At 44.5% G+C, this 25,616-nt stretch overlaps 1 protein-coding gene across 3 annotated transcripts; it reads right to left on the minus strand.

Annotated features, from left to right (window-relative positions):
- Positions 1-505: 505 nt before the first annotated feature.
- On the minus strand, positions 506-25,299 carry shprh (SNF2 histone linker PHD RING helicase). 3 transcript variants are annotated; one of them, XM_064927634.1, is made up of 30 exons: positions 25,156-25,299; positions 23,931-24,656; positions 23,535-23,664; positions 22,170-22,391; positions 21,940-22,018; positions 21,521-21,671; positions 18,011-18,119; positions 17,664-17,920; positions 16,756-17,454; positions 16,254-16,505; positions 15,958-16,036; positions 15,621-15,784; positions 15,177-15,433; positions 14,425-14,546; positions 14,093-14,181; positions 13,790-13,882; positions 13,462-13,569; positions 13,046-13,188; positions 8,983-9,156; positions 8,844-8,906; positions 8,516-8,741; positions 6,629-6,772; positions 6,265-6,366; positions 5,610-5,681; positions 5,189-5,383; positions 3,628-3,720; positions 3,387-3,473; positions 2,949-3,127; positions 2,772-2,852; positions 506-1,384 (listed from the first exon to the last, which is right to left on the minus strand). In XM_064927634.1, the coding sequence occupies exons 2-30, from the start codon at positions 24,645-24,647 to the stop codon at positions 1,285-1,287; spliced, it is 5,187 nt and encodes a 1,728-aa protein (XP_064783706.1). In that variant the 5' UTR covers positions 24,648-24,656; positions 25,156-25,299; the 3' UTR covers positions 506-1,284. The 3 variants fall into 3 exon arrangements, with proteins under 3 accessions (XP_064783706.1, XP_064783705.1, XP_064783707.1); XM_064927633.1 differs by having other exon boundaries at positions 16,756-17,457; XM_064927635.1 differs by lacking the exons at positions 506-1,384; positions 2,772-2,852; positions 2,949-3,127; ... (2 more) ...; positions 5,189-5,383; positions 5,610-5,681 and adding an exon at positions 5,688-5,802 and having other exon boundaries at positions 16,756-17,457.
- Between the last annotated feature and the right edge of the window lie 317 nt (positions 25,300-25,616).

Genomic DNA, 25,616 nt, shown 5'->3' on the forward strand with positions numbered 1-25,616 from the left:
AGCCCGTGAGAGGAAAAGAAGGTCTGCTGATGAGTCAAGGGCAGTTCACTGACACTGCCAATGGTCTAATTCTGTGTGTGTGTGTGTGCGCGCGTGTGTGAGTCTGTGTGTGTGTGTGTGAGTGTGTGAGGCTGTAACAGACAAGGAGCACCACAGAGGAAGAAGCTAGAAAGCTAGAACATGAGGAACATTTGATGAAAATTATTTGTAATTTTTACAAGTTGACTTTACAGGCAAAGTTTTACGGACATGGAATCCATCTGCTTTTTTTTCTCTTGCAAATAAGACTAGCTGAACAGTTAGACTGATTGTCTGTCATTATCCCACCCGATAACCAGCTTCAGTTGATCCTCTCAGCGGAAGAGATTCCCGCAAAACATACAAAATACACTCATGCTGTAAAAGACAACAGCTTCCTTCCTCCCTGCAAACTTTTACAACATGGACATTAACAACCTTGGCTGAGTTTGACGTGACTTATAAGACAAAAGGAGCAGACTCAAAACAGATTCAAAACAACTGTTCTATGTCAGCCTTTTATTCTTTAAAAAGGGATGGAATACCTCAACCAATCACCAAAGTGATTACATCATCTGGAATGTTTTTCCCTCATCAGAATATCAACATTTGGAGAAGGAGCATGTTTGATGTCTATTAACATAATATATGACCTACTGTTAGATGCATTGTGGGTCGTAGGGAATACTGAGGTAAAACAACACAATATTTCAAATGGAATCATAAAAGCAGCTACTCATCCGAATTATGTGGAATCTGAGTGTGTTGCAGGGAGACATATATACACCCATTAAAAACCTCACAGTTTTCCAATCTGTGGCAACAAGTGAACTAAACATACTGTATCAGACAGAGAGATCTAACAAGACCATTAAACTGCCACTTCACATAGTTTAAAAAGACACAAAGTGATATTTGGTACTTTACTTACAGGCTTCCTTTTTCTACGTTTTCTTCTGTATCCATATAACTTATGTGATGCCATTGGAACAGCTACGTAAAAAGTGGAATATGCTCAACAACGATTCCATTGTGTCTTACGTGTAATATCACTGTTCCGTCTACTATTAACACTGTGTGCTGGATGCAGTGTGCGCTTATCTTTGAGCCTGCTTAGCTTTGAGCCTGCTTAGCTTTGAGCCTGCTTATCTGTACGACGGCCTCGTCTGTGGCTCTAACCCCTGATGGGGTTAGGATTAGTATTGTAGTGGCTTGGTGGACAGGTTTCAGTTTCACACCAGGGCCAGGTGCGGTCGTGGCATGGTTTTACTCCAGGGACTCGCTGTCCTCGGTGAAGAGATCAGCCAGATCAGCCACCATCAGGACTGCAGCCTCAGAGTGCTTCATGGCAGTCGCACTGTGGCTGCTGTGGTGGTAATGACAACATTTACAATGTTCAGAACTAACGGCGTCGCATTGCACTGTGACTGTGGTGTCTGAACAACGTTTCAAATCAAAACTAGCTACACGACTGTTCAAAAGTTTGGGGTCACTTAGATATGTCCTTGTTTTTGAAATTAAAGCACATTTTTTGTCCATTAAAATTACATAAAATTGATCAGAAATATAGTGTAGACATTGTTAATGTTGTAAATGACTATTGTAGCTGGGAAACGGCAGATTGTTAATGGAATATCTACATGGGCGTACAGAGGCCCATTATCAGCAACCATCACTCGTGTTCCAATGGCACGTTGTGTTAGCTAATCCAAGTTCATAATTTAAAAGGCTAATTGATCATTGGAAAACCCCTTTGCAATTATGCTGAAAACTTTCTCAACGTCAACAGTGAAGAGGCAACTCCGGGATACTGGCCTTCTAGGCAGAGTTGCAAATAAAAAGCAAAGATTAAAAATGGGCAAAAGAACACAGACACTGGATAGAGTAACTCTGCTTAGAAGGCCAGCATCCCAGAGTCTCCTCTTCACTGCTGACGTTGAGACTGGTGTTTTGCGGGTACTATTTAATGAAGCTGCCAGTTGAGGCCTTGTGAGTCGTCTGTTTCTCAAACTAGACACTAATGTACTTGTCCTCTTGCTCAGTTGTGCACCGGGGCCTCCCACTCCTCTTTCTATTCTGGTTCGAACCAGTTTGAGCTGTTCTGTGATGGGAGTAGTACACAGCGTTGTACGAGATCTACAGTTTCTTGGCAATTTCTCGCATGGAATGGCCTTCATTTATCAGAACAGGAATAGAGTTCCAGAAGACAGAATTTTGTTTCTGGCCATTTTGAGCCTGCAATCGAACAAATGCTGATGCTCCAGATACTCAACTAGTCTAAAGAAGGCCAGTTTTATTGCTTCTTTAATCAGTACAACAGTTTTCAGCTGTGCTAACATAATTGCAAAAGGGTTTTCTAATGATCAATTAGCATTTTAAAATGATCAACTTGGATTAGCTAACACAATGTGCCATTGGAACACAGGAGTGATGTTTGCTGATAATGGGCCTCTGTACGCCTAAAAAAATCTGCAGTTTCCAGCTACAATAGTCATTTACAACATTAACAATGTCTACACTGTATTTCTGATCAATTTGATGTTATTTTAATGGACAAAAAAATTGCTTTTCTTTCAAAAACAATTTCTAAGTGTCTCCAAACTTTTGAACGGTAGTCTAATTCTTACAGAAGTTATAGTTAGCTAGTTATATTATCATTTAACGATGCAATTTCATCTTTAGATATATATGTTGTCCTATGACTATGAAATAGAACATTGGCATCATTTTTTAGTATAAGAAAAGGCCCTCACCTTTTCTCTGCAGTCTTCAACATAGCCTGCATTCTCTCCTCAATAGTGGACTTGATGAGGAATCTATGGACATAGGTGGGTCTAGAGGACACAGAAATAACATGTTATAAACCTTAATAAGACATAATGGCCTATACATACTTATAAAAAGTAATAAAGCAAACCCAGTGTTCTCACTTGGTCTGTCCGATGCGGTGCACCCGGCCAATGGCCTGCAGCTCGTGGGCGGGGTTGAGTATGGGTTCCACCAATAGGACGTGTGTAGCCTCGATGATGTTGAGCCCATTGGAGCCCGTGTGGAGTGGAAGGAGCAGGATGTTGATCTTCTCCTCGTATTTAAACGAACACAGATTCTCCTGAAACACCGATGATCAATTCACAGGTTAAAGACACAGAGATGAAGACGTGCCGTAACTTCATAATTGGAGCAAATGTATCTACAGGTTTGAATTTGGAAATGAGAGATGCTGCGACAGTGTGGGGGGGGAAGCTTCTCAGTGGCAGCTCTCGCTCTACAAGTAAAACAAATATTCTTCATTTAGGGGGAAAAGCATTGCAATTGTGCCAATGAGAAGTTGTACAGAAACTATGATTGGAGTGACATGCAACACAAACCTGGAATTTGTGAATGCCATTGATTTGAGAGAACTCCATGTTGTTGTCGAACAGAGCCTTGGCAATGATGTCCAACACACACTGCCACTGGGGAAAAGGAACACACACATCATCAACAGCATCATCCTATTTTGATGTTTTAAACAGCATGGCCAATAAATGACGGTCACAATAAGTGTGATAATGAGTTTGTTTACTCTGTTATTCTTTACACCTTGTTTGCAAAGCACACATGCGTTACCGTGGAGAAGACGAGACACTTGGCTCCTGGGTCAGTTAGCTGGATCTTCTTCAGAGTCCTGACTACCGCCTCCACCTTTGTAGAGTGGCTTCCCTAAAAGACACAGATACAGGGAAGTTCACTTATTGTCCATATAAACTCAGCAAAAAAGGAACGTCCTCCGACTGTCAACTGCATTTATTTTCAGCAAACTTAACATGTGTAAATATTTCTATGACCATAACAAGATTCAACAACTGAGACATAAACTGAACAAGTTCCACAGACATGTGACCAACTGAAAAGGAATAATGTGTCCCTGAACAAAGAGGGGTCAAAATCAAAAGTAACAGTCAGTATCTGGTGTGGCCACCAGCTGCATTAAGTACTGCAGTGCATCTCCTCTTCGTGGACTGCACCAGATTTGCCAGTTCTTGCTGTGAGACGTTACCTCACTCTTCCACCAAGGCAGAGAGATCCGGGCTCTTCGCTGGCCATGGCAGAACACTGACATTCCTGTCTTGCAGGAAATCACGCACAGAACGAGCAGTATGGCTGGTGGCATTGTCATGCTGGAGGGTCATGTCAGGATGAGCCTGCAGGAAGGGTACCAGATGAGGGAGGAGGATGTCTTCCCTGTAACGCACAGCATTGAGATTGCCTTCAATGACAACAAGCTCAGTCCGATGATGCTGTGACACACCGCCCCAGACCATGACGGACCCTTCAATCCCGCTCCAGAGTACAGGCATCGGTGTAACGCTCATTCCTTCGACGGTAAACGCAAATCCGACCATCACCCCTGGTGAGACAAAACCGCAACTCGTTGGTGAAGAGCACTTTTTGCCAGTCCTGTCTGGTCCAGCGACAGAGGGTTTGTGCCCATAGGCGACATCTTTGCCGGTGATGTCTGGTGAGGACCTGCCTTACTACAACAGGACTACAAGCCCTCAGTCCAGCCTCTCTCAGCCTATTGCAGACAGTCTGAACACTGATGGAGGGATTGTGTGTTCCTGGTGTAACTCGAGCTGTGGTTGTTGCAATCCTGTACTTGTCCCGCAGGTGTGATGTTCGGATTTACCGATCCTGTGCAGGTGTTGTTACACGTGGTCTGCAACTGCGAGGATGATCAGCTGTCCGCCCTGTCTCCCTGTAGCGCTGTCTTAGGCGTCTCACAGAACGGACATTGCAATTTATTGCCCTGGCCACATCTGCAGTCCTCATGCCTTTGCAGCATGCCTAAGGCACATTCACGCAGATGAGCAGGGACCCTGGTCATCTTTCTTTTGGTGTTTTTCAGAGTCAGTAGAAAGGCCTCTTTAGTGTCCTAAGTTTTCTTAACTGTGACCTTAATTGCCTACCGTCTGTAAGCTGTTAGTGTCTTAACGACCGTTCCACAGGTGCATGTTCATGAATTGTTTATGGTTCATTGAACAAGCATGGGAAACAGTGTTTAAACCCTTTATAATGAAGATCTGTGAAGTTATTTGGATTTTTACGAATTATCTTTGAAAGACAGGGTCCCGAAAAAGGGACGTTTCTTTTTTTGCTGAGTTTACATGTTCGGCAAAGGTCTGCATACCTTGACAGGGATATCTGTCCCCTGGTTGTCTGTCTGGGTGGTGAAGACATACGAGATCTCTGCGTGGGACGTGGTCTGTCTGCAGATGGCACACTTGATGGCTCTCCGCCGCGTGCCCGACCCCACGCTGTACTGCTCGACGATGATGGCGATGCACTCGTTACAGAAACAGTGACCGCAGGTCAGCACCGCCCACTGGAGCAGAGGGATTCAGAGAGAGACACACACGGCATGAATCAACCATGAAAAGGCTGAGTATGTATTACACATACACCACATCACAGTTCAGAATTATTATTAAGAGTGGTAAAGATCACGAGGTAGATGGGGAACACAGACACAGATAGAAAAACAATCGTCTCAAGGGGAATCAGATTGATCAGAATCGTGTTGTAAATGGGCAGATTATAACATGTCTCACCTCCTGACCCAGAGGACGGGCACAGATAGGACACGGTTCTGGATTTAGTCCTCCTGTCTCCTTGTCCTGGGACTGAAACAAAACAACGACACAAACATTTACCTTTAGCTTTGTTTCCTTACAGAATGTAGGACACTTCTTCAAAGATATGGCCCGTGGCCTGGATCCGGACCGTGAGGGGGTCCAATTTAGCCTGCGGGTGGTTTGAGTAAAATATAAAAAAGGCAACAAAACAATTCTGCGGGAAAGCTAACTCAATACTTTAAAATTACTCAAATCAAATCGAAACTGCGTAGAAATGATAATGGTCCTACATTTATACAGTTTCTTGACTGTGTCCAGTTCACTGATAACCACCTAAATTAAAGCTAGACAGTCAGGGAGTATCGGAAATTCTAAAAGCGATACAGGACCATTTTTTGCAAATTTTGACGGCAAGGAAATATAACACGTTTTAAGAGCTTTAAGAGTTTTAAGACCTCTTGAAGAATGAACGTGGCCCCCGGGGCAAAATGAGTTTGACATCTAAATCAAAGACAAGACAAAACTAAATCGACAAAAACAAAACCATTGCTATTATATTTTAAAGCCTAGGAAGAGAAACTCTGGTATTGACCAGAAACAAAAAATGGTCCGAGGCGAATGGCAGGCTTACCTTCTCTAGATTTGAGAGATAAAGGAATTGGCCCAGCTTCTTCTGGAGCTGAGACTTTGCCACTGCTCTATCGTTTAACAGTTTCACCCTGTTCTGATCCACCTACACTCAGAAAGAAACAGAAAACAGCAATTAGTGAAATAGGCACTGAAATAACAGCAGCGCAGTAATATTTTACTCTGTCCTTATACAGAGTAAAATGCACTAAAAAAAATGTTTTTATTCAATTACACTGAATCACAGTCTTTCAATATTTAATTATATCTTATGTCATACATAATATGAGCAAAAAACAAAAACAGGTAAAGGATGTAAAATACAAGTTGAACCAACAGCCCCCAGTCCCCTGGTGTAGCTATCTCACCTCGTGTGGTTCTATGATGTGCAGTACGGGTACTTTGGGTTTGGGTTCATCAGGCAGCCTCACACGCAGCCTCTCTGTGGCCATTCCTAGCTCATCAATGGCTGACACATTGTTCCTAAGTACCATCCAGTACTCATGCAACACCTGATGAGAAACACAGGGGGGATATGCAATATGACTTAGATTAAGCATTTATGAAATACAATAGACTCATATATATATATATTTATTTTAGTTGCTATGTGGTAACCTGAATCGCATTTGTGTAAATATTGGACACTAATTGTGGAAGTAAAGGCTTGAATTGTTCTTAATAGCACAAGTACTATCTAGACCTAATCTGTAGTGCATTCAGAAACTATTCAGACCCCTTGACTTCTTCCACATTTTGTTACGTTACAGCCTTATTAAAACATTTATGAAATAGTTTCTCCCCCTCATCAATCTACACAAAATACCCCATAAAAATATTTTTGCAATTAAAAAATGTCATCATGAAATATTACATTTACATAAGTATTCAGACCATTTAATCAGTATTTTGTTCAAGCACCTTTGGCAGAAATTACAACCTCGATTTTTCTTGGGTATGATGCTTCACGCCTGTATTTGAGGAGTTTCTCCCATTCTTCTCTGCAGATCCTCTCAAGCTCTGTCAAGTTGGATAGGGAACATTGCTGCACAGCTATTTTCAGGTCCGTGCTCTGGCTGGGCCCCTCAAGGACATTGAGACTTGTCCCGAAGCCACTCCTGCATTGTCTTAGCCGTGTGCTTAGGCTTGTTGTCCTGTTGGAAGGTGAACCTTAACCTGCTCCAGACCTCAGACTGGGGTGTTCATCAAGGACCTTTCTTTACTTTGCTCTGTTCATCTTTCCCTCAATCCTGACTAGTCTCCCAGTCCCTGCCGCTGAAAGACATCCCCACAGCATGATGCTGCCACCACCATGCTTCACTGTAGGGATGGTGTCAGGTTTGCTCCAGAAGTGACGCTTGGCATTCAGGCCAAAGAGTTCAATCTTGGTTTCATCAGACCAGAGAATCTTGATTCTCATGGTCTGAGAGTCTTTAGGTGCCATTTGGAAAACTCCAAGCGGGCTGTCATGTGCCTTTACTGAGGACTGGCTTCCGTCTGGCCACTCTACCGTAAAGGTCTGATTAGTGGAGTGCTGCAGAGATGGTTGTCCTTCTGGAAGGTTCTCCCATCACCACAGAGGAACTCTGGAGCTCTGTCAGAGTGACCATTGGGTCTTGGTCACCTCCCTGACCAAGGCCCTTCTCCCCCGATTGCTCAGTTTGGCTGGGTGGCTAGCTCTAGAAAGAGTCTTGGTGGTTCCAAACTTCTTCCATTTAAGAATGATGGAGGCCACTGTGTTCTTGGGGACCTTGAATGCTGCAGACATATTTTGCTACCCTTCCCCAGATCTGTGCCTCGACACAATCCTGTCTCGGAGCTCTACGGACAATTCCTTCGATGGCTTGGTTTTTGATGTGACATGCACTGTCAACTGTGGGACCTTATATAGACAGGTGTATGCCTTTCCAAATCATGTCCAATCAATTGAATTTACCACAGGTGGACTCCAATCAAGTTGTAGAAACATCAAGGATGATCAATGGAAACTTAATGTGGAGTCTCATAGCAAAGGGTTTGAATACTTATGTAAATAATGTATCTCTTTTTTAATTTGTAATATATTTTCAAACATTTCTAAAAACCTGTTTTCGCTTTGTCATTAAGGGGTATTGTGTGTAGATAGATTAGGATTTTTTTTAAATTATTTTCTTGTTGAGTAAGGCTGTCACATAACAATATTTTGAGAAAGTCAAGGGGTCTGAATACTTTACAAATGTACTGTATACAGACATACAGTAAGTCAGTCAGGATACCTTGTACTCTTTCTTCCAGTTCTCAAAAAGCTCCATGAAGGTATTTCCTTCTTCCACCAGGTCGTGGTCCATGCGTCGGGCTTTGGAGAAGGAGAGAATGGCCTTCAGGGCCCGCTCTGTCTCGCTGGCAGCCCACAACCCTCTACTGGTGGTGGGGAGACGGTCATCCACCAGCCCCTCCTCATCCTCAATCATCTCCTCAAAGATAGCCGTCTGACCCTTTACCCTGACATGGGGAGATATCAGAGATATTAAGAGAGCAACGAGGTTGGTTCAGATTTGCTAATTTATTGTACATCTATTGTAAATCTGAGTTTCTTTTACTTACGTGTGTGAAAAGAGCTTGGACTCATAATCAGTGAAGAGCTCGTCTGCTTTGCAAAACACACAGCTGGAAAGATACAAGAGTCAAATTACCATGTATTATTAAAATGAATTATTATTTGTTTTTTTGCATTGAGGCCTACTTATTGAGTGGCAGGCGGACAGGTCTGAGGTGACAGAGAACAGTCTCCTCTATGACAGCCTCTGATGGTGTGCCTTCCAGCCTCTTCACCGCGTCCTGCACAGACTTCTGGGACTTTGTCAGATCCTCCATCTGAGTGCTGAGCAGGAACTGCAGGCCACGCCCATCTCGGAACCTACAGGAGTCATAATGGTTGAGTGCACACATTCACCCAAATGGTCGGCGGTTCAATTCCTGCAGGGATCACCTACATATACCAAAGCTGTACTGAAAGTCGCTGTAAGTGTCTGCTACGTGGCATATATTCCAACCGTGTTCATTTCGTCAACAATAACTACAACGAAAACATACTTGTCAACAAGGACTAAAACTGTGACAATAACGATATACCCTTAAAAAACGTGTTTATTTTTTGACATTTTTATTTTTTAAATAAATTATATATAGTATATAACAATTCCACGTGAGACTAATGGACATTTAATTTGACATGAAGCTCCTTTTCATCTGTTGAGATTATTTCATGCAATCCTCTCATGGCAGAATTGACATCTTTGAGTTGCGCAGTCTGATTGAGGCTTTATAGCCGGGATAGGCAACTAGATGGGGGGGGGTTAGTAATAATCATTTCTATACTGGAAATTGATCACAACCAAGCCCCAAAAAAGATTGCTCTTTTCAAATACCATCATTTCATACCTTGATCACACATTGAGACAGTCTCCTTTTTTATTTGTGTGAATACTAAATTACATTCTTTTGATCAATTCCTGGTGATTTTAGTATTTGTTTTTATTTTATTGGGCCCCCCCGCCCACCCCCCCCCCCAAAAAAGAATCACTGTTCCCGGCCCCTGCCTTTTAGTCTATATGGTTAATTATGTCTGACATTGGTTACAATATTAAAAAGATAAAATGGTGTTCTCAGCTTTGGGTCCTGGGATCAAAAAGGCATATTACCGGACGAAAGGAAAAACCTGCAGTCACTGAAATGTTAATATCTTATTTCTTAGCAGCACAGGTCAAAACAAAATGGCCGCGTTTTGGCCCGGCGCATTGGTCAGCGTTTGGAGAACGATAGACATCCACCCATATTTATATAGTAGATGAAGTTACACTGTAGTACAGCTTCCTTCTTTTTCACACTCATTATTTACATACATTTTCTATTGTTTTTCACAAGAGCGTCATAATCCAAATAATAAACAAACCCCACCCCCAAAAAATACGCCCTTTGCTCACAGGCAGCAACCTAACAGGATTTCTTCATTAAGGCTTCCAGGGCTCTCTGTTTGTAAGGCATGGGTATAATATGCCTCTCTGTAACAGCAACTTCTCTCTATTAGTTATTCTCTTAAGTGTCTGTACAAATTCTAAGCCCCGGAACCTCAGTTGGCACACATCATGTCTGGCTACAGGGGCCTTCTCGTCACCAGTCCTACGACAACGACACGGTTTAAGAGCCCTTTCATCCCCCCTGCTCCGAATGCTTCTGCAGATACTTGTCGTCGTCTAGTTGACCAGCATGCGTCCTCTCTTTTTGTTCCTGATGAGGTTCAGAATTGTTTATTAGAGCCTGTCACTTGGTGAGCGGCAAGCTTTACGCTCCCTATCCAAAGACGACAGTGTGGTTATCAAACCCGCAAATAAAGGTGCGCAACTGTTCTTCAAAAAAAAGGAATCATGTCGAAGAGAAACACTGAATCAATTAAGCAACAGAGACTTGAGTTCCCCCTTGAGTTGTGATCCTACCGCCAAGTTCTTGGGTGAATACCAAAGTTATTTTGGACAAAGCCATCCCACAAAAAGTGAGTCTAACTTTGTTACAGTAACACGTTCTCTGACCTCAATTTTATACCATTCAAAATATTCACAAGAGTTGCCAAGAACCTGTTCCCAGACGTCACAATGCTGCTGGCACTCAGTCAGACACTGAAGCCACGTCTCCATGATAGGATTATCACATCAAGCCGGCTGTTACCTTCATATTTAAAGGAACGGTACAAGAACTCTGTACAAGGCATTGCTGACTCAGACATTCTATGCACAATGTCTGAGTCAATAATGCCTTGGTATCGCTGGCTCAGAAAATGGTCGGTGGCAGCTGAGGTTAGAGAAGCGGACCAGCATCCAGAGTTGCCTGTTCGAATCCCACTACTGAAGAAATCTGTCCGGGGTGAGGTGGCAACCAGAGGGTTGCTGGCATCAATGTCTCAGGTGCCATCTACCGCCGATGTTCCCTTGAGCAAGCAAGTTAACCCCCCCAATAGGCTAACCTCTTCCCCCCCCCCCCCATGGGTTTGACACTATTAGTTATTTCATGTAAAAGAGAGACGAACAGGTGCCCCCTACTGACTTTTTATGTGAACTGGCTCAAAAACAACTACGTTTGAGAATGATTTCCAAATCCAGTCAAAGGGCACTGCGATGGGGTTTCCATTCATACCAAATTACGCACATTTGTTCATAGGGAAGCTTGAAGAAGATTTTTTTGAATGGTAATTCATTTTTACCCCCTTTTGAAATATTGGTTCAAAACCTACCCTTTCTAATGATCAACCTACTGTATTTGTGTCTACTTATTCCACCATCTCTCAGGCTGTTAAATATTCCATTAAAAAGCATTGGTATGGTCCTCCCGAGTGGCGCAGCGGTCTAAGGCTTAGAGGCGTCACTACAGACCGAGCGTCACTTCAATCCCAGGCTGTGTCACAACGGGCCGTGATTTGGAGTCCCACAGTGCGGCACACAATTGGCCCAGCATCGTCCGGGTTTGGCCAGGGGGAGCTTTACTTGGCTCATAGCGGGCTGGGCGCCTGTAGGCTGACTCCGGTCATCAGTTGAACAGTGCTTCCCCCGACACATTGGAGCAGCTGGCTTCCGGGTTAAGCGGGCGGGTGTTAAGAAGTGCAGTTTGGCGGGTCATGTTTCGGAGCACGCATGACTCGACCTTTGCCCCGCGAGCCCGTTGGGGAGTTGCAGCGATGAGACAAGATAGAAATTGGGGAGAAAATGGGGGTTAAATACAGATAAATAAAATAAAGCATTGGCATGTCCTGTCTACGGACCCCTCTGTGGGCCAGGCTTTTCAGAATATCCCTCGATTTGCTTTCAAGCGTGCTAGAAACCTGAGGGTGAGACTGGTAAGAGCAGATGAATATGTACCCTCTCAGAATGTTTCATCTATCCTCCCCTCAGCCAATTTTCCACATCATAATTGTGTGAACCGTTAATGCGATGATGAAGGGTCATTTCTTCCTTCATCCTCATACGGGAAAGAAAATGTAAGCCAGGGGTAGAATTTCCTGGAGAATGAAATGTGCGGTCTATTTACTGACGTGGCTATTATTATGTTGGAAAATCTAACAGAAAATCGAAAGTTCATATTACAGAGCATAAGAGCAACATCAGAATTGGTGACGAGAAGTCCCCTGTAGCCAGACACTAATGCGGCCGGACAAGATGTGTGCCAAGTTGCGAACTGAGGCTCCAGGGTTTAGAAATTGTACAGCCACTTAAGAGAGGCGGTGATTGAGAAACTATTGCTGTTACAGAGAGGCATATTATCTCCATGCCTTATAAACGGAGAGCCTTAATGAATAACTACTGTTAGGTTGCTGCCTGTGATTAACAGATTATCTTTGTTTATTATTACTTTTATTATGAAGCTCTTGTGAAACAAAACGTAGAAAATGTGTGTAAATAATGACTGTAAATGATGAATGTTGCCAGCTAAGGTATACAAGGGGACAGTCATCCTAGCTGGACAAGGCTATATGAACGTGCACATGATAGAAGTTAGAGGTAGCCTAATAGTCATTATTTAATATAATAAAATGCAGACTATTATGTGACTAAAATGGCTGTGACTAAAACTAAACTAAAATTGTCCAGAGTTTTAGTTGACTGATAATAACTACAACTAAGCGAAGGATGAAATGGCAAAAAATGTGACTAAGAATAAAAAGGTATTTTAAGACTAAAACTAAAATACTGTTGATGCCAAAACTAACACAGGAAATATCAATGTATTGTTATAAATATAGTCAATTCAAATCCAAATACTTGTCAGCCATGGAAAACTTGTTGGCCTGCTGTTTGTAGCTGCAGGTCAGTTCGTTCTGGATGCGGGAAACCAGGTCGTCATCGACGTTGTGCTGTATGGCCCGCTGTACCACGTCTAGCCACCAGGGGGATCGTAGATTGACCTGGCATAGAGAACAGCGATGAGAGGAGACAGTAATGTTTAGGTTAAGGGGCTCTTCATCTTGGAACCCAGAACCAAATCTTGCATACACTAGCTTGCTATTCGACTTGATTCTGGAGACCCGACACAGCTGGAAATGGAAAGAGCAGATTCAACCCCCTCCCCACTACAGAACCACTACAAATCTACTGGTTAAAATCCCCACCTCCACCTCAAGCGCTGCTTAAATTTGTCAAAACAATCAGTGGCACTGTGCACAAGAAGGTCCTCTTACTTTGCGTTTGAGCTCCTTGATGTTCTGCAGTACAGGCTGTAGATTCTGGTAGGCCTCAGACACCTCGGCGTTGTGTTTGGTCATGTAGTGTTGCCTCAGCTGCTCTGCCTATGTAGATAACACACACAACAGAGGGATAGATATACATGTTCTACGAGCATTCGCGCACAATTGTATAACTGGAAAGACATGATAGTACACAGGTAGGCCGAATCCTAGGAAAGTGAAAGACATTTCGATTTCTTTGGCCACGTCATAGAAACACAACGCGGAGACCGGGGTCAGGGAGGAACCAAACACACGACACCATCATCAGCGGGTGTTTCACCTCCTCTTTCAGCTGGTCGTCTCTCAGAGTGGGCGGTATCCCAGGGTGCTTTGCGTTGAGCAGCTCCATTAGGTTGTGCGTGGCATGAAGCCTCTGTTTATAAAAACACAGAAACAAAAAGACGAAAATGGAAACATTCAGGAATTCAGAAGCGTTTCCTTCTGCTGCAAACCAGCATCAAGCAGATGGCACATGCAAACGAGAGACTTAATATGAGCAGAAAGGTTGCAAATCTGATGTTGAATAGGTTTTGACAGTCCAGAGCGGGCCTTTAGACGCCGGCTGCGTGGCTGTAGTGCATACCTGCAGGGAATCAGTCTTCAGTCGTCCTTTGTGTTCCTCCGAAGACCTCAGGACATCTCTGTACATTTCCACTGCCTCACCAAACTCATCTACAGGTGGCGATACCGACAACAACAGCAGCCCTCGTTAAAGCCACACCGCTCTGTGTTATACAGCACTTTCATGCGTCATGCTATACTACCGCACACAGCACGAGCATAAAGGATGCTCATTATTATAGGGACAAGCACAGATCAGTGATGTCACAGTCTCCCAGGTCAGTTTCCCATGGGAAAGAGATGAGGAGACAGAACCACTGGAGAGAGGTAGTGAGGAGGAGTTTTGTTGTCTACCTCTGATGATGTGGATGCCTGCCAGGCCGTTGAGGGCGCACACCAATTGTCTGTGAACCTCTTCACACTCCACTCGACATTTCTTCTGCAGGGACTTGAGCAGCTCCTCCATCGTCATGGTGCTGTTTTAGGGGCATTAGGTCATAAGGATCCGTTAGTCACTAACGTCACTGCAATCTACACAAAACCAAACCGCAGCACCAGAGACTGAAACGCACTTTTAGGTTTCCTTTGTTGACCAACAAAACCAAACAGCGCCACGGAAACACATTGTAGGAATGACCTCACCAACAGGCAAACAGAACCAAACAAAACAGCATCGGACTAGAAACCCAGACAAACTGTAGGGCTTTATCTATCAACCAACAAATAAACGTGAGGCCATAGATACTATTTATCTCTATGTGCGAGGCCATCCAATTACCAGCTATTAATTTGGGCTCTGTGTGAACCAACTGATACATAAGAAAGAGCAATTCATTCGCCAAAGACAGCATGACCAGACAATAGCCTTTCTATTGGCCACCCAACCCCACCCTGCTTTACACAGTAAATGGGGCCTTGTAACACAGTAAAGGTTAAAAAAAAAAGAAAAGAAAACTGCACAATTAAGTCCAAACATTTACACAATTTCAAGTGCAAATCTTATTTTTTCCCCTACTAGAACAGTAATAGTGTCAGGCTCATCTGTCAAGCTCATCATACCAACATCTTCTCAATGAGATATACATGTTATATCTTTAAACCTTTACCTCTTCTGGAAGGGCAGGAACTCTCCCCTGACAGCCTGCGGGTGGCAGCAGGCTTGACGGAGTCTGAGCAGGGGGTACAGGATGGTGTTGACCGTGCGTCTGTCCAGGCTGCCCAGTTTCAGGCTCCAGTCCTGGATCTTCCTCAGCTTAACCAGGGCGTCCTGGGAACACACCTCATGCTGCCGGTGGTAGAAGTGACCCTCCACTGGAGAGAACTGCAGCCAGTGGACCTCTTCTGTCTGAGGGGGAATCTGAATCTGGAAAACAGTGAAAAGTGATCCTTGTGAATCTAAAAAGGCTAAACTTACTTTACACCATTAAACCAGGTAAGCTATTAGAAACACATTATATTTCACAATAACGACCTGATAAGGCACTAGACTAAATACTTGTTATGTTACGAAAACATTTGTATCATACAAAATGTGTTATTATCCAACTTACCTGATCAATGACATCTTTCTTGGCCGATCGCCACAGCAGCTGACCAATCAGGTTGTAGAGTGGCTCTGTGTTTCCACGGCGATAGGGTCGGTAGAGCAGCTGGTCCCACCAGTACTTGACCCAGTAGGGGTCGACCCCCAAGAACAGAACCAGACCATACAGATCTGTTAGGAACAAAGCAGTCTGTCAGGTTAGGGTTAAGAACAGGACAAGGCAAGACGGATCTGGACAGAACAGAGACAGATAAATCATGTGAAGACCGGGGAAGCATGATATGGTAACTATTGAAAACTACTGTAGGCATCAATGAATTATAAATTTGAATTTAGAAGTTAACCTTCCAGGCCTCTCTGTACAGGAGTTCCACTGACACACCAGCGGTTGACTGATGAGAGACGCAGAGCCATTTCTGCCGCCTGATGAAGTAAAACAACAATGAACAATCTGTAACAATGGAAACAATAGCATAGATGCTCAAAAGCCCAAGGGTAATTAACGAAAATGGTAGGAATATCATCTTTCTTGTTGCTATAACATTTACGGCATCTGAAGAGCACTCCAGTTTCCGACCAGTTTCTTCAACATTGAGGCTACCACCGCCCATAATTATTATTCTCCTTCCAGGCATCTCACCTTGGCAGTGGTGCATTCCACCATCTGGGCCTCGTCCAGACAGATGCGCCACCACTCTACGGCCACTAGGGGGCTGGGAATAGCCATGTACCGCTTCTGGTTGCGAAAGCGCCGGCCGTCCTTACTGTTGCTGTGGGGGATGTCTACATAGTTGAGCTCCGAGCGCAGCACGTCATAGGTGGTGATGACCACATCCTGCTCAGCCAGCATGTGAGGCTGGATGAAGCCATGCTTCTTCACCCCCTGGTACACCTGGGGACAGTGGGAGGGATGGAGGGAGGATGGAAGGATGAATGGAAGGATGGACCAACGCAGGATGGGTGGACCAACTCGGGTCAATGTCAGCTACTACAAACAGCAGTGTTGGCAGCACTTTCCATCAAGTTATATAACTGTTTAATAACAGATTTATAAACGAATATAAGCTAACAATGACTCCAAACTATTTGTAAAAGTTCAACTGTAATATAACTGTTTAGTGCAGACTTATAAAAGTCCTTACCAGTACTCGTAGTGATGAGGAGCTGATGTGTTTGTTGATCTCCTCAACCCACTGATGACAGATGGACGAAGGGGAGATGATGAGGGTAGCTCCTGTCGGGACAGGTGTCATGGCGACCAGGCAGTGAGGACAGTAGAACGGTGTGGTGTCTAGGCTTTCCTCCTTGTAGTTCACACACTCTGCGTGCTGCCACAGCTGGCAGTTGAGACACTGCACCCGGGCCTTGTAGTCAATGAGACCCAGCTCGCCACAGATACACTCAAAGCGGTAGTCTGGGGTGTTGAAGGGGGTGAACGACACCCGGGTGGCCGGCGGCATTTCCGGAGTGACAGGTGGACCTGGTTGCTGCTTACTCTCTCCAGGGACATCTTCCACTTTATCCACTCGCTCTGTCGCCTGTCCCTGGGAGTTGTGGAGAGTCTCTTTGTCATCCTCCTCAGGGCGGTCTGCCTCCGCAACAGGTGACAGATCCTGTGAGGCGCTTAGCGTGTCGCTGCATCGTTCTTCCTCAAGGCGTCCCTCCTGCTGTTCATGTCTACTCTCCTCTGCAGAAGCATGACCGTCAGGGGACAGGCAACTCTGGCTAACATCCTCTGAGGGAGAGAGGTCTGGGGTATCAGGGTCTTTATAAGAGGTCTTCCCCTTCTTTCCTGCGCGCCTTAGGGAAGTTCTCCTGGGCCCACTGTCTCCGGAGGGACTCTGCTGCAAAACCAAACACCATCAAAGACCATCAATGGGTTTAACAGCAGTAATCTGAACGCAGTGCATGCCATTAGAAGAACAGAAAAACAAATTTGAGGCTTACACAGTGAGGGTATTTCACAATTATAATCAAACTCTCTACATCTTATGGAAGACAGTGTAACTGAGAAGACAATATGCATTTCTGCAAGGACTCCAATACGTACAGACTTGGCCGAGGTGGTCTTCTTCTTGGTTTCCTTGTATTTCTTCCCCAGTTTAAAGGATCCGGCCAGACCGCGACCTTTGACTCGCTCTACTAGTTCCTCGTCCAGCAGCTTGCCCAGGGCCCTCTTGATGTGGTTGCGGTTCTTCAAGAGGTCGTACCGGTACGTGGTGCGAATGTACGCAAAGATGGCGTTGACCGACGCTCCTTTACCAACCCTCATCTCTTTTATTGCCGTGAGCAGCATCACACGCACAGCTGCACAGAGATAACACACAACAGGTTGTAAAAAAACCCCATCAAAAACACTAATTTGAAAGGATGTAGCTAACATCAACAGTGACTTACTTGGGTAGGATATTTTCACTTTAGGTTGAGCCTCTGACTTGCAGTGAATTATATGCATCTCCTCTTCTTCTGGTCGTGGAGGCGGTACAAAATAATTCACTGACTTTCCCTGAAAATCACAAGAGAGACAACCCTATGCGTTCATCAATCAATGGGAGTATCTTTGAAAAACAATATTCTCATCTCTGATGTGCCAATAAAGTCAAGACAGGAGAGAAAGTCAAAGTGCCATTTGATGCCCCCTTATTTGTCACATGCGCCGAATACAACCGGTGTAGTAGACCTAACAGTGAAATGCTTACTTACAAGCCCTTCACCAACAATGCAGTTTTAAGAAAATACCCCCTCCCACCCCCCAAAAAGTAAGAGATCAGAAAAACAAATATTAAAGAGCAGCAGTAAATAACAGTAGCGGGGCTATATACAGGGGGTACTGGTACCGAGTCAATGTGCTGGAGCACCGGTGTAGAGGTAATATGTACATGTAGGTAGAGTAATAAAAGTGACTATGCATAGATAATAACAGAGTAGCAGCAGCTTAGAAGGGGGCGGGCAATACAAATAGTCTGGGTAGCCATTTGATTAGCTGTTTCGGAGTCTTTTGGCTTGGGGGTAGAAGTTGTTTAGAAGCCTCTTGGCGCTCCGGTGCCGCTTGCCGTGTGGTAGCAGAGAGAGTAGTCTATGACTAGGGTGGCTGGAGTCTGACAATTTTTATGGCCTTCCTCTGACACCGCCTGGTATACAGGTCCTGGGTGGCAAGAAGCTTGGCCCCGGTGATGTACTGGGCCGTTCGCACTACCCTCTGTAGTGCCTTGTGGTAGGAGGCCGAGCAGTTGTTATACCAGCTAGTGATGCAACCGGTCAGGATGCTCTCGATGGTGCAGCTGTAAAAACCTTTTGAGGATCGGAGGACCCATGCCAAATCTTTTCAGTCTCCTGAGGGGGAATAGGTTTTGTTGTGTTCTCTTCACAACTGTCTTGGTGTGCTTGGACCATGTTAGTTTGCTGGTGATGTGGACACCAAGGAACTTGAAGCTCAACCGGCTTCACTACAGCCCCATCAATGAGAATAGGGGTGTGCTCGGTCCTCCTTTTCTTGTAGTCCACAATCATCTCCTTTGTCTTGAGCACGTTGAGGGAGAGCTTGTTGTCATTGCACCACACAGCCAGGTCTCTGACCTCCTCCCTATAGACCATCTCATCGTTGTCGGTGATCAGACCTACTATTGTTGTGTCATCAGCAAACTTTAATGATGGTATTGGAGTCGTGCAGTCATGAGTGAACAGCGAGAACAGGAAGGGACTGAGCACGCACCCCTGAGGGGCCCCCGTGTTGAGGATCAGCGTGGCGGATGTGTTGTTACCTACCCTACCACCTGGGGGGGGGGGGGGTCGTCAGGAAGTCCAGGATCCAGTTGCAGAGGGAGGTGTTTAGCCCTAAGGTCCTTAGCTTAGTGTTGAGCTTTGAGGTCACTATGGTGTTGAACGCTGAGCTGTAGTCAATGAATAGCATTCTCACATAGGTGTTCCTTTTGCCCAGGTTTGAAAGGGCAGTGTGGAGTGCAATAGAGATCACATCATCTGTGGATCTGTTGGTCCAGTATGCAAATTGGAGTGGGGTTTCTGGGATAATGAGGTTGATGTGAGCCATGATCAGCCTTTCAAAGCATTTCATGGCTACAGACATGAGAGCCACGGGTCTGTAATCATTTTGGCAGGTTACGTTAGTGTTCTTGGGCACAAGGACTATGGTGATCTGCTTGAAACATGTTGGTATTACAGACTCAAACAGGGAGAGGTTGAAAATGTCAGTGAAGACACTTGCCAGTTGGTCAGCGCATGCTCTGAGTACAGTTCCTGGTAATTCATCTGGCCTTGCGGCCTTGTAAATGTTGACCTGTTTAAAAGTCTTACTCACATCGGCTGCGGAGAGCGCGATCACACAGTTGTCCAGAACAGCTGATGCTCTCATGCATGCTTCAGTGTTACTTGCCTCGAATCGAGCATAGAAGTTATTTAGCTTGTCTGGTAGGCTCGTGTCACTGGGCAGTTCTCGGCTGTGCTTTCCTTTGTAGTCTGTAATAGTTGCAAGCCCTGCCACATCCAACGAGTGTCGGAGCCGGTGTAGTATGATTCGATCTTAGTCCTCTATTGACGCTTTGCCTGTTTGATGGTTCGTCGGAGGACATAGCGGGATTTCCTATAAGCTTCCGGGTTAGAGTCCCGCTCCTTTAAAGCAGCAGCTCTACCCTTTAGCCCAGTGCAAATGTTGCCTGTAATCCATGGCTTCTGGATGGGGTATGAACATACAGTCACTGTGGGGACGATTTCCTCAATGTACTTATTGATAAAGCCAGTGACTGATGTGGTGTACTCCTCAATGGCATCGGAAAAATCCCGGAACATATTCCAGTCTGTGCTAGCAAAACAGTCCTGTAGTTTAGCAAGCATCTGCTTCATCTGGCCACTTTTTATAGACCGAGTCACTGGTGCTTCCTGCTTAAATTTCTGCTTGTAAGCAGGAATCAGGAGGATAGCATTATGGTCAGATTTGCCAAATGGCGGGTGAGGGAGAGTTTTGTACGCGTCTCTGTGTGTGGAGTAAAGGTGGTCTAGAATTTTTTTCCCTCTGGTTGCACATTTAACATGCTGATAGAAATTAGGTCAAACTGATTTAAGTTTCCCTATAATAAAGTCCCCGGCCACTAGGAGCGCCGCCTCTGGATGAGCGTTTTCCTGTTTGATTATGGCGGGATACAGCTCATTGAGTGAGGTTTTAGTGCCAGCATCGGTCTGTGGTGGTATGTAGACAGCTATGAAAAATACAGATGAAAACTCTCTAGGTAAATAGTGTGGTCTACAGCTTATCATGAGATACTCTACCACAGGCAAGCACAAAGCCATTCCTTTCTTCCATTCCAAGACTTCCTTAGATATTGTGCACCAGCTGTTGTTTACATACATGTCTTACCAGAGGCTGCTGTTCTATCCTGCCGATAGAGTGTATAACCCACCAGCTGTATGTTATTAATGTCGTCGTTCTGCCATGACTCGGTGAAACATAAGATATTACAGCTTTTAATGTCCCGTTGGCAGGATATACATGCTCAGTTCATCCCATTTATTTTCCAGCGATTGAGCGTTAGCTAGCAGGACGGAAGGCAAAGGCAGATTAGTCACTTGTCGCCTGATCCTCACAAGGCACCCTGGTTTTTTTCCGCAAAATCTCAGTTTCCTTCTCCAGCGAATGATGGGGATCGGGGCCTGGTCGGGTGTCTGTAGTATATCCCTCCCGTCCGACTCATTGAAGAAAAACTCTGTCTAATCTGAGGTGAGTAATCGCAGTTCTGATGTCCAGAAACTCTTTTCGGTCATAAGAAACGGTATCAGCAACATTATGTACAAAACAAGTTACGAACAACGCAAAAAAACAAACAAATTAGCATGGTTGGTTAAGAGCCGATAAGACGGCAGCCACCCCCTCCAGCACCATCATAACATGGTTCTCACCAGAGGCAGGGTGAGGGCCTCCTGCTTCAGACCCTGTCTGCTGTTGTTCAGTATTAGAGCCAGGACCTCCACAGTCTTCCCCAGCCCCATCTCATCAGCCAGGATCCCCCCAGGCCACTCCAGCCCAGCCAGGGGGAACTCACGAATCAGGCTGCAGGGAGAATTAGAGCAATAGACAAGAAATGGTCCATGTATGTTGGTATGTATTTAAAAACAGTAAAAACACTGTAATAACTACTATCAGTCTGCAACAGGGAGATAGGGTCATGACATTGACAATATAAACTGTAATAAAATGTGATATCCATGTAATAACAATGTATTAAACACAGCTCAGAGGCTGATTGATTATATTTCGTTATGTTTATGATTTGTGTTATCTGCCAGTGTTTGATAATGAAGATATTTGTAGATCATACCAGCCTGTATATGGATTGTAGAATAGCTTCTTCCCACACAATGTGACAAGCTCCCTCCATAGGAAATTTAGAGATTGTTCTGGGAAGGGGAAATTACATATTGTTACTATTATCCAGTATAATCAAAATAGAAAATACTTTCCCATTTGGAATTAGTTCCATAATGTACAACCTGGCAGGCAAAATGGATTCATGTCAACCTGTTTTGCCTGCAGGGAGAACGTATATACCTTGAGAAGAGCTACTGCTCCTGTACTTCTCTCTCCTCAGCATCCAGTTAACAGCCTGACTCTGGTATGGCCTGAGGACTGGGATAAGAGCCTTGTGCTGTACATCTATGCTCATGTCCTGGTTCTCTCTCTGGTGAAGGTGTCTGACGTAATCATACAGCTCCTCCACGTTCTGCCTCTCCAAGTCAGTGTCACACTCCTCCTCCTCGGTCGACACCACTTCTACCATGGGACCAGGGAAATGGTACACAGAGTGTCATGGGTCAATTGAGGAGGAGAAGTAAGGAGGGTTGTTCCACGAAATTAGTATGTTTTGCGTCCATTTGATTAAGTAGAAATTGTGCAACAATATTGAATTTTAAAAGCCTGTTATATTAAATGAAGTGCCCTTTAATATAGACCACATGGAGAATTCAATAAAGCAGATTTTTAATGTGATTAAAGACGAGATAAAGTGCCATTTTTGTTATTTAAAAAACAAAATTGATTCATTTAGCAGACGCTCTTATCCAGAGCGACTTAAGGGAGCAATAAGGGTTAAGTGCCTTGCTCAAGGGCACAGATAGATTTTTCACATAGTTGGCTTGGGGATTCAACTTTTCGGTTACTGGCCCAACACTCTTAACCGCTAGGCTACCTGCCGCCAAAATCCAGCATTTTTACATGCCTCTCCGTGCACCCTCTATGACTCCCCTCAGTGGCACTCTCTAAATTTTAACCCACTTAACCTCAAAACGCATCCAAGTTTTCACCATTGTTGTAAAGCCCTAGTTATTTTGTTGCCTTGACAATTTCTGAAGATGAGTTATTTCATGTGATTAGTAATTCATTTACATCTGTCCCCCATTTAAAGGTCAACCCTGTGACGTGAACTGAACTCTCATTTTAATATGGTGAAACTATTCCCTGTTAAATATTTTAATAGTCAAATCATAGTTGAGCTGGTTCTACTCTTTTTTCTGGTGTTTAGTGGTGGAAAAAAACCTTGTTAACCATGATAGACAGGCTAGAAATGTTGTTGTTTTTTGCATTCAATTGCCACTCCCTGTCGCACACAACAAGCTTCCATTCCCCCTTTCACAAGGGGTTTTATGGTGGATTTAAAATGAAATGATCAACCCCATTACTGTCAACCTTGTTACTTTATTTGGCACTTAATAGACATTTACTAGAGTAAAAAAAAATTGAGATGGAAAACATGTTTTTAGTTTTTAAGTTGAACGTGCTATTTATGACAGAAAGTTAAAATTAGGTGAAATAAAAAAAAATATTGGTCCAAGTTTACACTTCTCAAAAGGCACTGAATTGGTGGAACGACTCAGGAGGAGAGGGAGGAGGAGGAAAAATAAGATACAAGTTACTTACCAGGGATGATAAAGTCATAGTAAAACTCCATTAACTTCTGAATCAGTTGATTTGCCTTTCTGATCCGTCCGTTTCCCTCGCTGAGGAATTCAGGCTTTCCCAATCCCGATTCCAGTACATATATCCCCACCTGCCGCGGGAAGGCCGACAAACACAGGAGAAAAAAAACACCACCGCACTTCTTCAGAAATATAAACAGCAAAAATAAAAGGCAATTTAATAATTCATTCCATATTCATAACTATAACGGCAGAACACAATTGATGGGTGACTACATCAGCCACCATGCTGAATAAACTACACATTTCATTGAAGCTCTTGTGAAGAACTGAAAAAAAAATGTAATATTGACACTACTCTCCAAGTGATCAGAGTACATAAAATGAAAGTGCACACCTTAATTTCATCCTCCCCTGGCTGATGACACAGCTGCACAGCTCTTCTCTTCTGCAGCCAGTCCAGCTCCTCCAATACTATCCCTCCAGCCAGGAAACACTCCACTGGGCAGGTCCTATCCAGAGGCCTTATCTCCAGTCCTCCTGTACTTGTACTACTCTCTTCGCTGCTGCTGGTCAAACTGAGGCACAACTGATCTCCTGTCCTACGAAGGATGAACGCCCTCTGGTCACAGCCTGGGGGATTAACCCACAGAGGGGGAGGACGGAGGCTGAACTCCCCGATCAGAGACTTCCAGATGTGAGCCAGGTCAGAAAGAGGAAGCACAGTGAGGGAGAGGAAAGTGGAGGAGGAGGTGTCTGTGGAGGAGGAAGCAGGGAGCTGGGGGTCCTCTCCTAGTCCTAGGTCTGACAACAGAGCTCCTGAGCTGGAGCAGCTTGCCTCACAGTCCTCCTGGACGCTCAAGAGAAGAGAACCGGTTGGGATCTGGTGGGTGGTTGAAAGAAGGGAACTGGTTGAAATCTTGTCGCCGGTGAAGAGAAGGGAAGCAGTTGGGATGTGGTGGCTGGTGGACAGAAATGAGCTGGTTGGAATCTGGTCTTCCTCTTCTTGGAGTAGAGTCTCAATCCTGCGGTCCTCGTGCATGTTCCAGTTCAGCTTCTTCTTGGCCTCCTCATCTACCCTCACCGGTGGGGCACGCTTCCTTCTGTTGCTCATGGTGGCAACCTAGGAAAGTATAGGATGTCGAGAAAGTCACTCACTGCTGTAATGCTTATGATGAGTAAAGCATGCCCAGATTAAAAAGTGGAGGGAACGGAGTTATGAAGAACCATGCAATGAAAGTTATTAGAGGTTAGTTCATCAAAGCAAAAACCCACGTTATGGACACGCATGGATAAAAAAACAAACACCTGTCGGATCTACTTATACCATTGAAGTCTATTCCAGATTACCATAAAACGTCGTGGTTGGGCAATTCCGTTCTAAATCCTTGGTGTAAACTTGCTAATTGTCTTCACATTACGACAGCTGCTCACTGATTGATTATCGAACTACAAAGTGTCAACAATGGCTCTGCAATGTAGAAATCCCATACTGCAACATTTTTCTACAATGTAACGAGTAGGCAACACTACAGTGCCGCTTCTAGGTGCACTGTGATTGTTGTCTGGCTTTGATAGCAAATATGTCTAGTGTCTGGCTCTAACAAACATTGAACATTTACTTTTTATCTCTCACAAAGCGTCGTCTCTGTTCCTGGTCCCTGCAGACGAAGTAATAGACTGGTCTGGTTGATCGAAATCAGTCAAGAATGGACTTTATTGTCTTCTTGAACAGCCAGCTCCTCCGCCGCTGCGATGCGCCATGTTTTCATAGTACAGGACGGAAGTGAGGTAGCGTCACAACAAGGTTGAAACAGAACCGTCGGGCCACAACCACTAGGTCGCAGCATTGCTCTCTGTCTGCAAAGAGTTTAGCAAAATATGGCTTTTGCTCTCTTTCTCGTTGCCTTCAATTTGGCCGTCACGTCTCACACAATTATAATAATTCTGTCAAACCATAGGGGGCGCGTGAATTTAACGTTTGGGGAAGCTATATTTTCACGAGAAACGTCCCCTTAATGATAAAGCATTGCATGCATCTATCGTCGCGTGTGCAGACTGATGTAAAATAGCCTACTATTCC

The sequence above is a fragment of the Oncorhynchus masou genome, chromosome 21 (genome assembly GCF_036934945.1).
Source record: "Oncorhynchus masou masou isolate Uvic2021 chromosome 21, UVic_Omas_1.1, whole genome shotgun sequence".
NCBI lineage: Eukaryota > Metazoa > Chordata > Actinopteri > Salmoniformes > Salmonidae > Oncorhynchus > Oncorhynchus masou.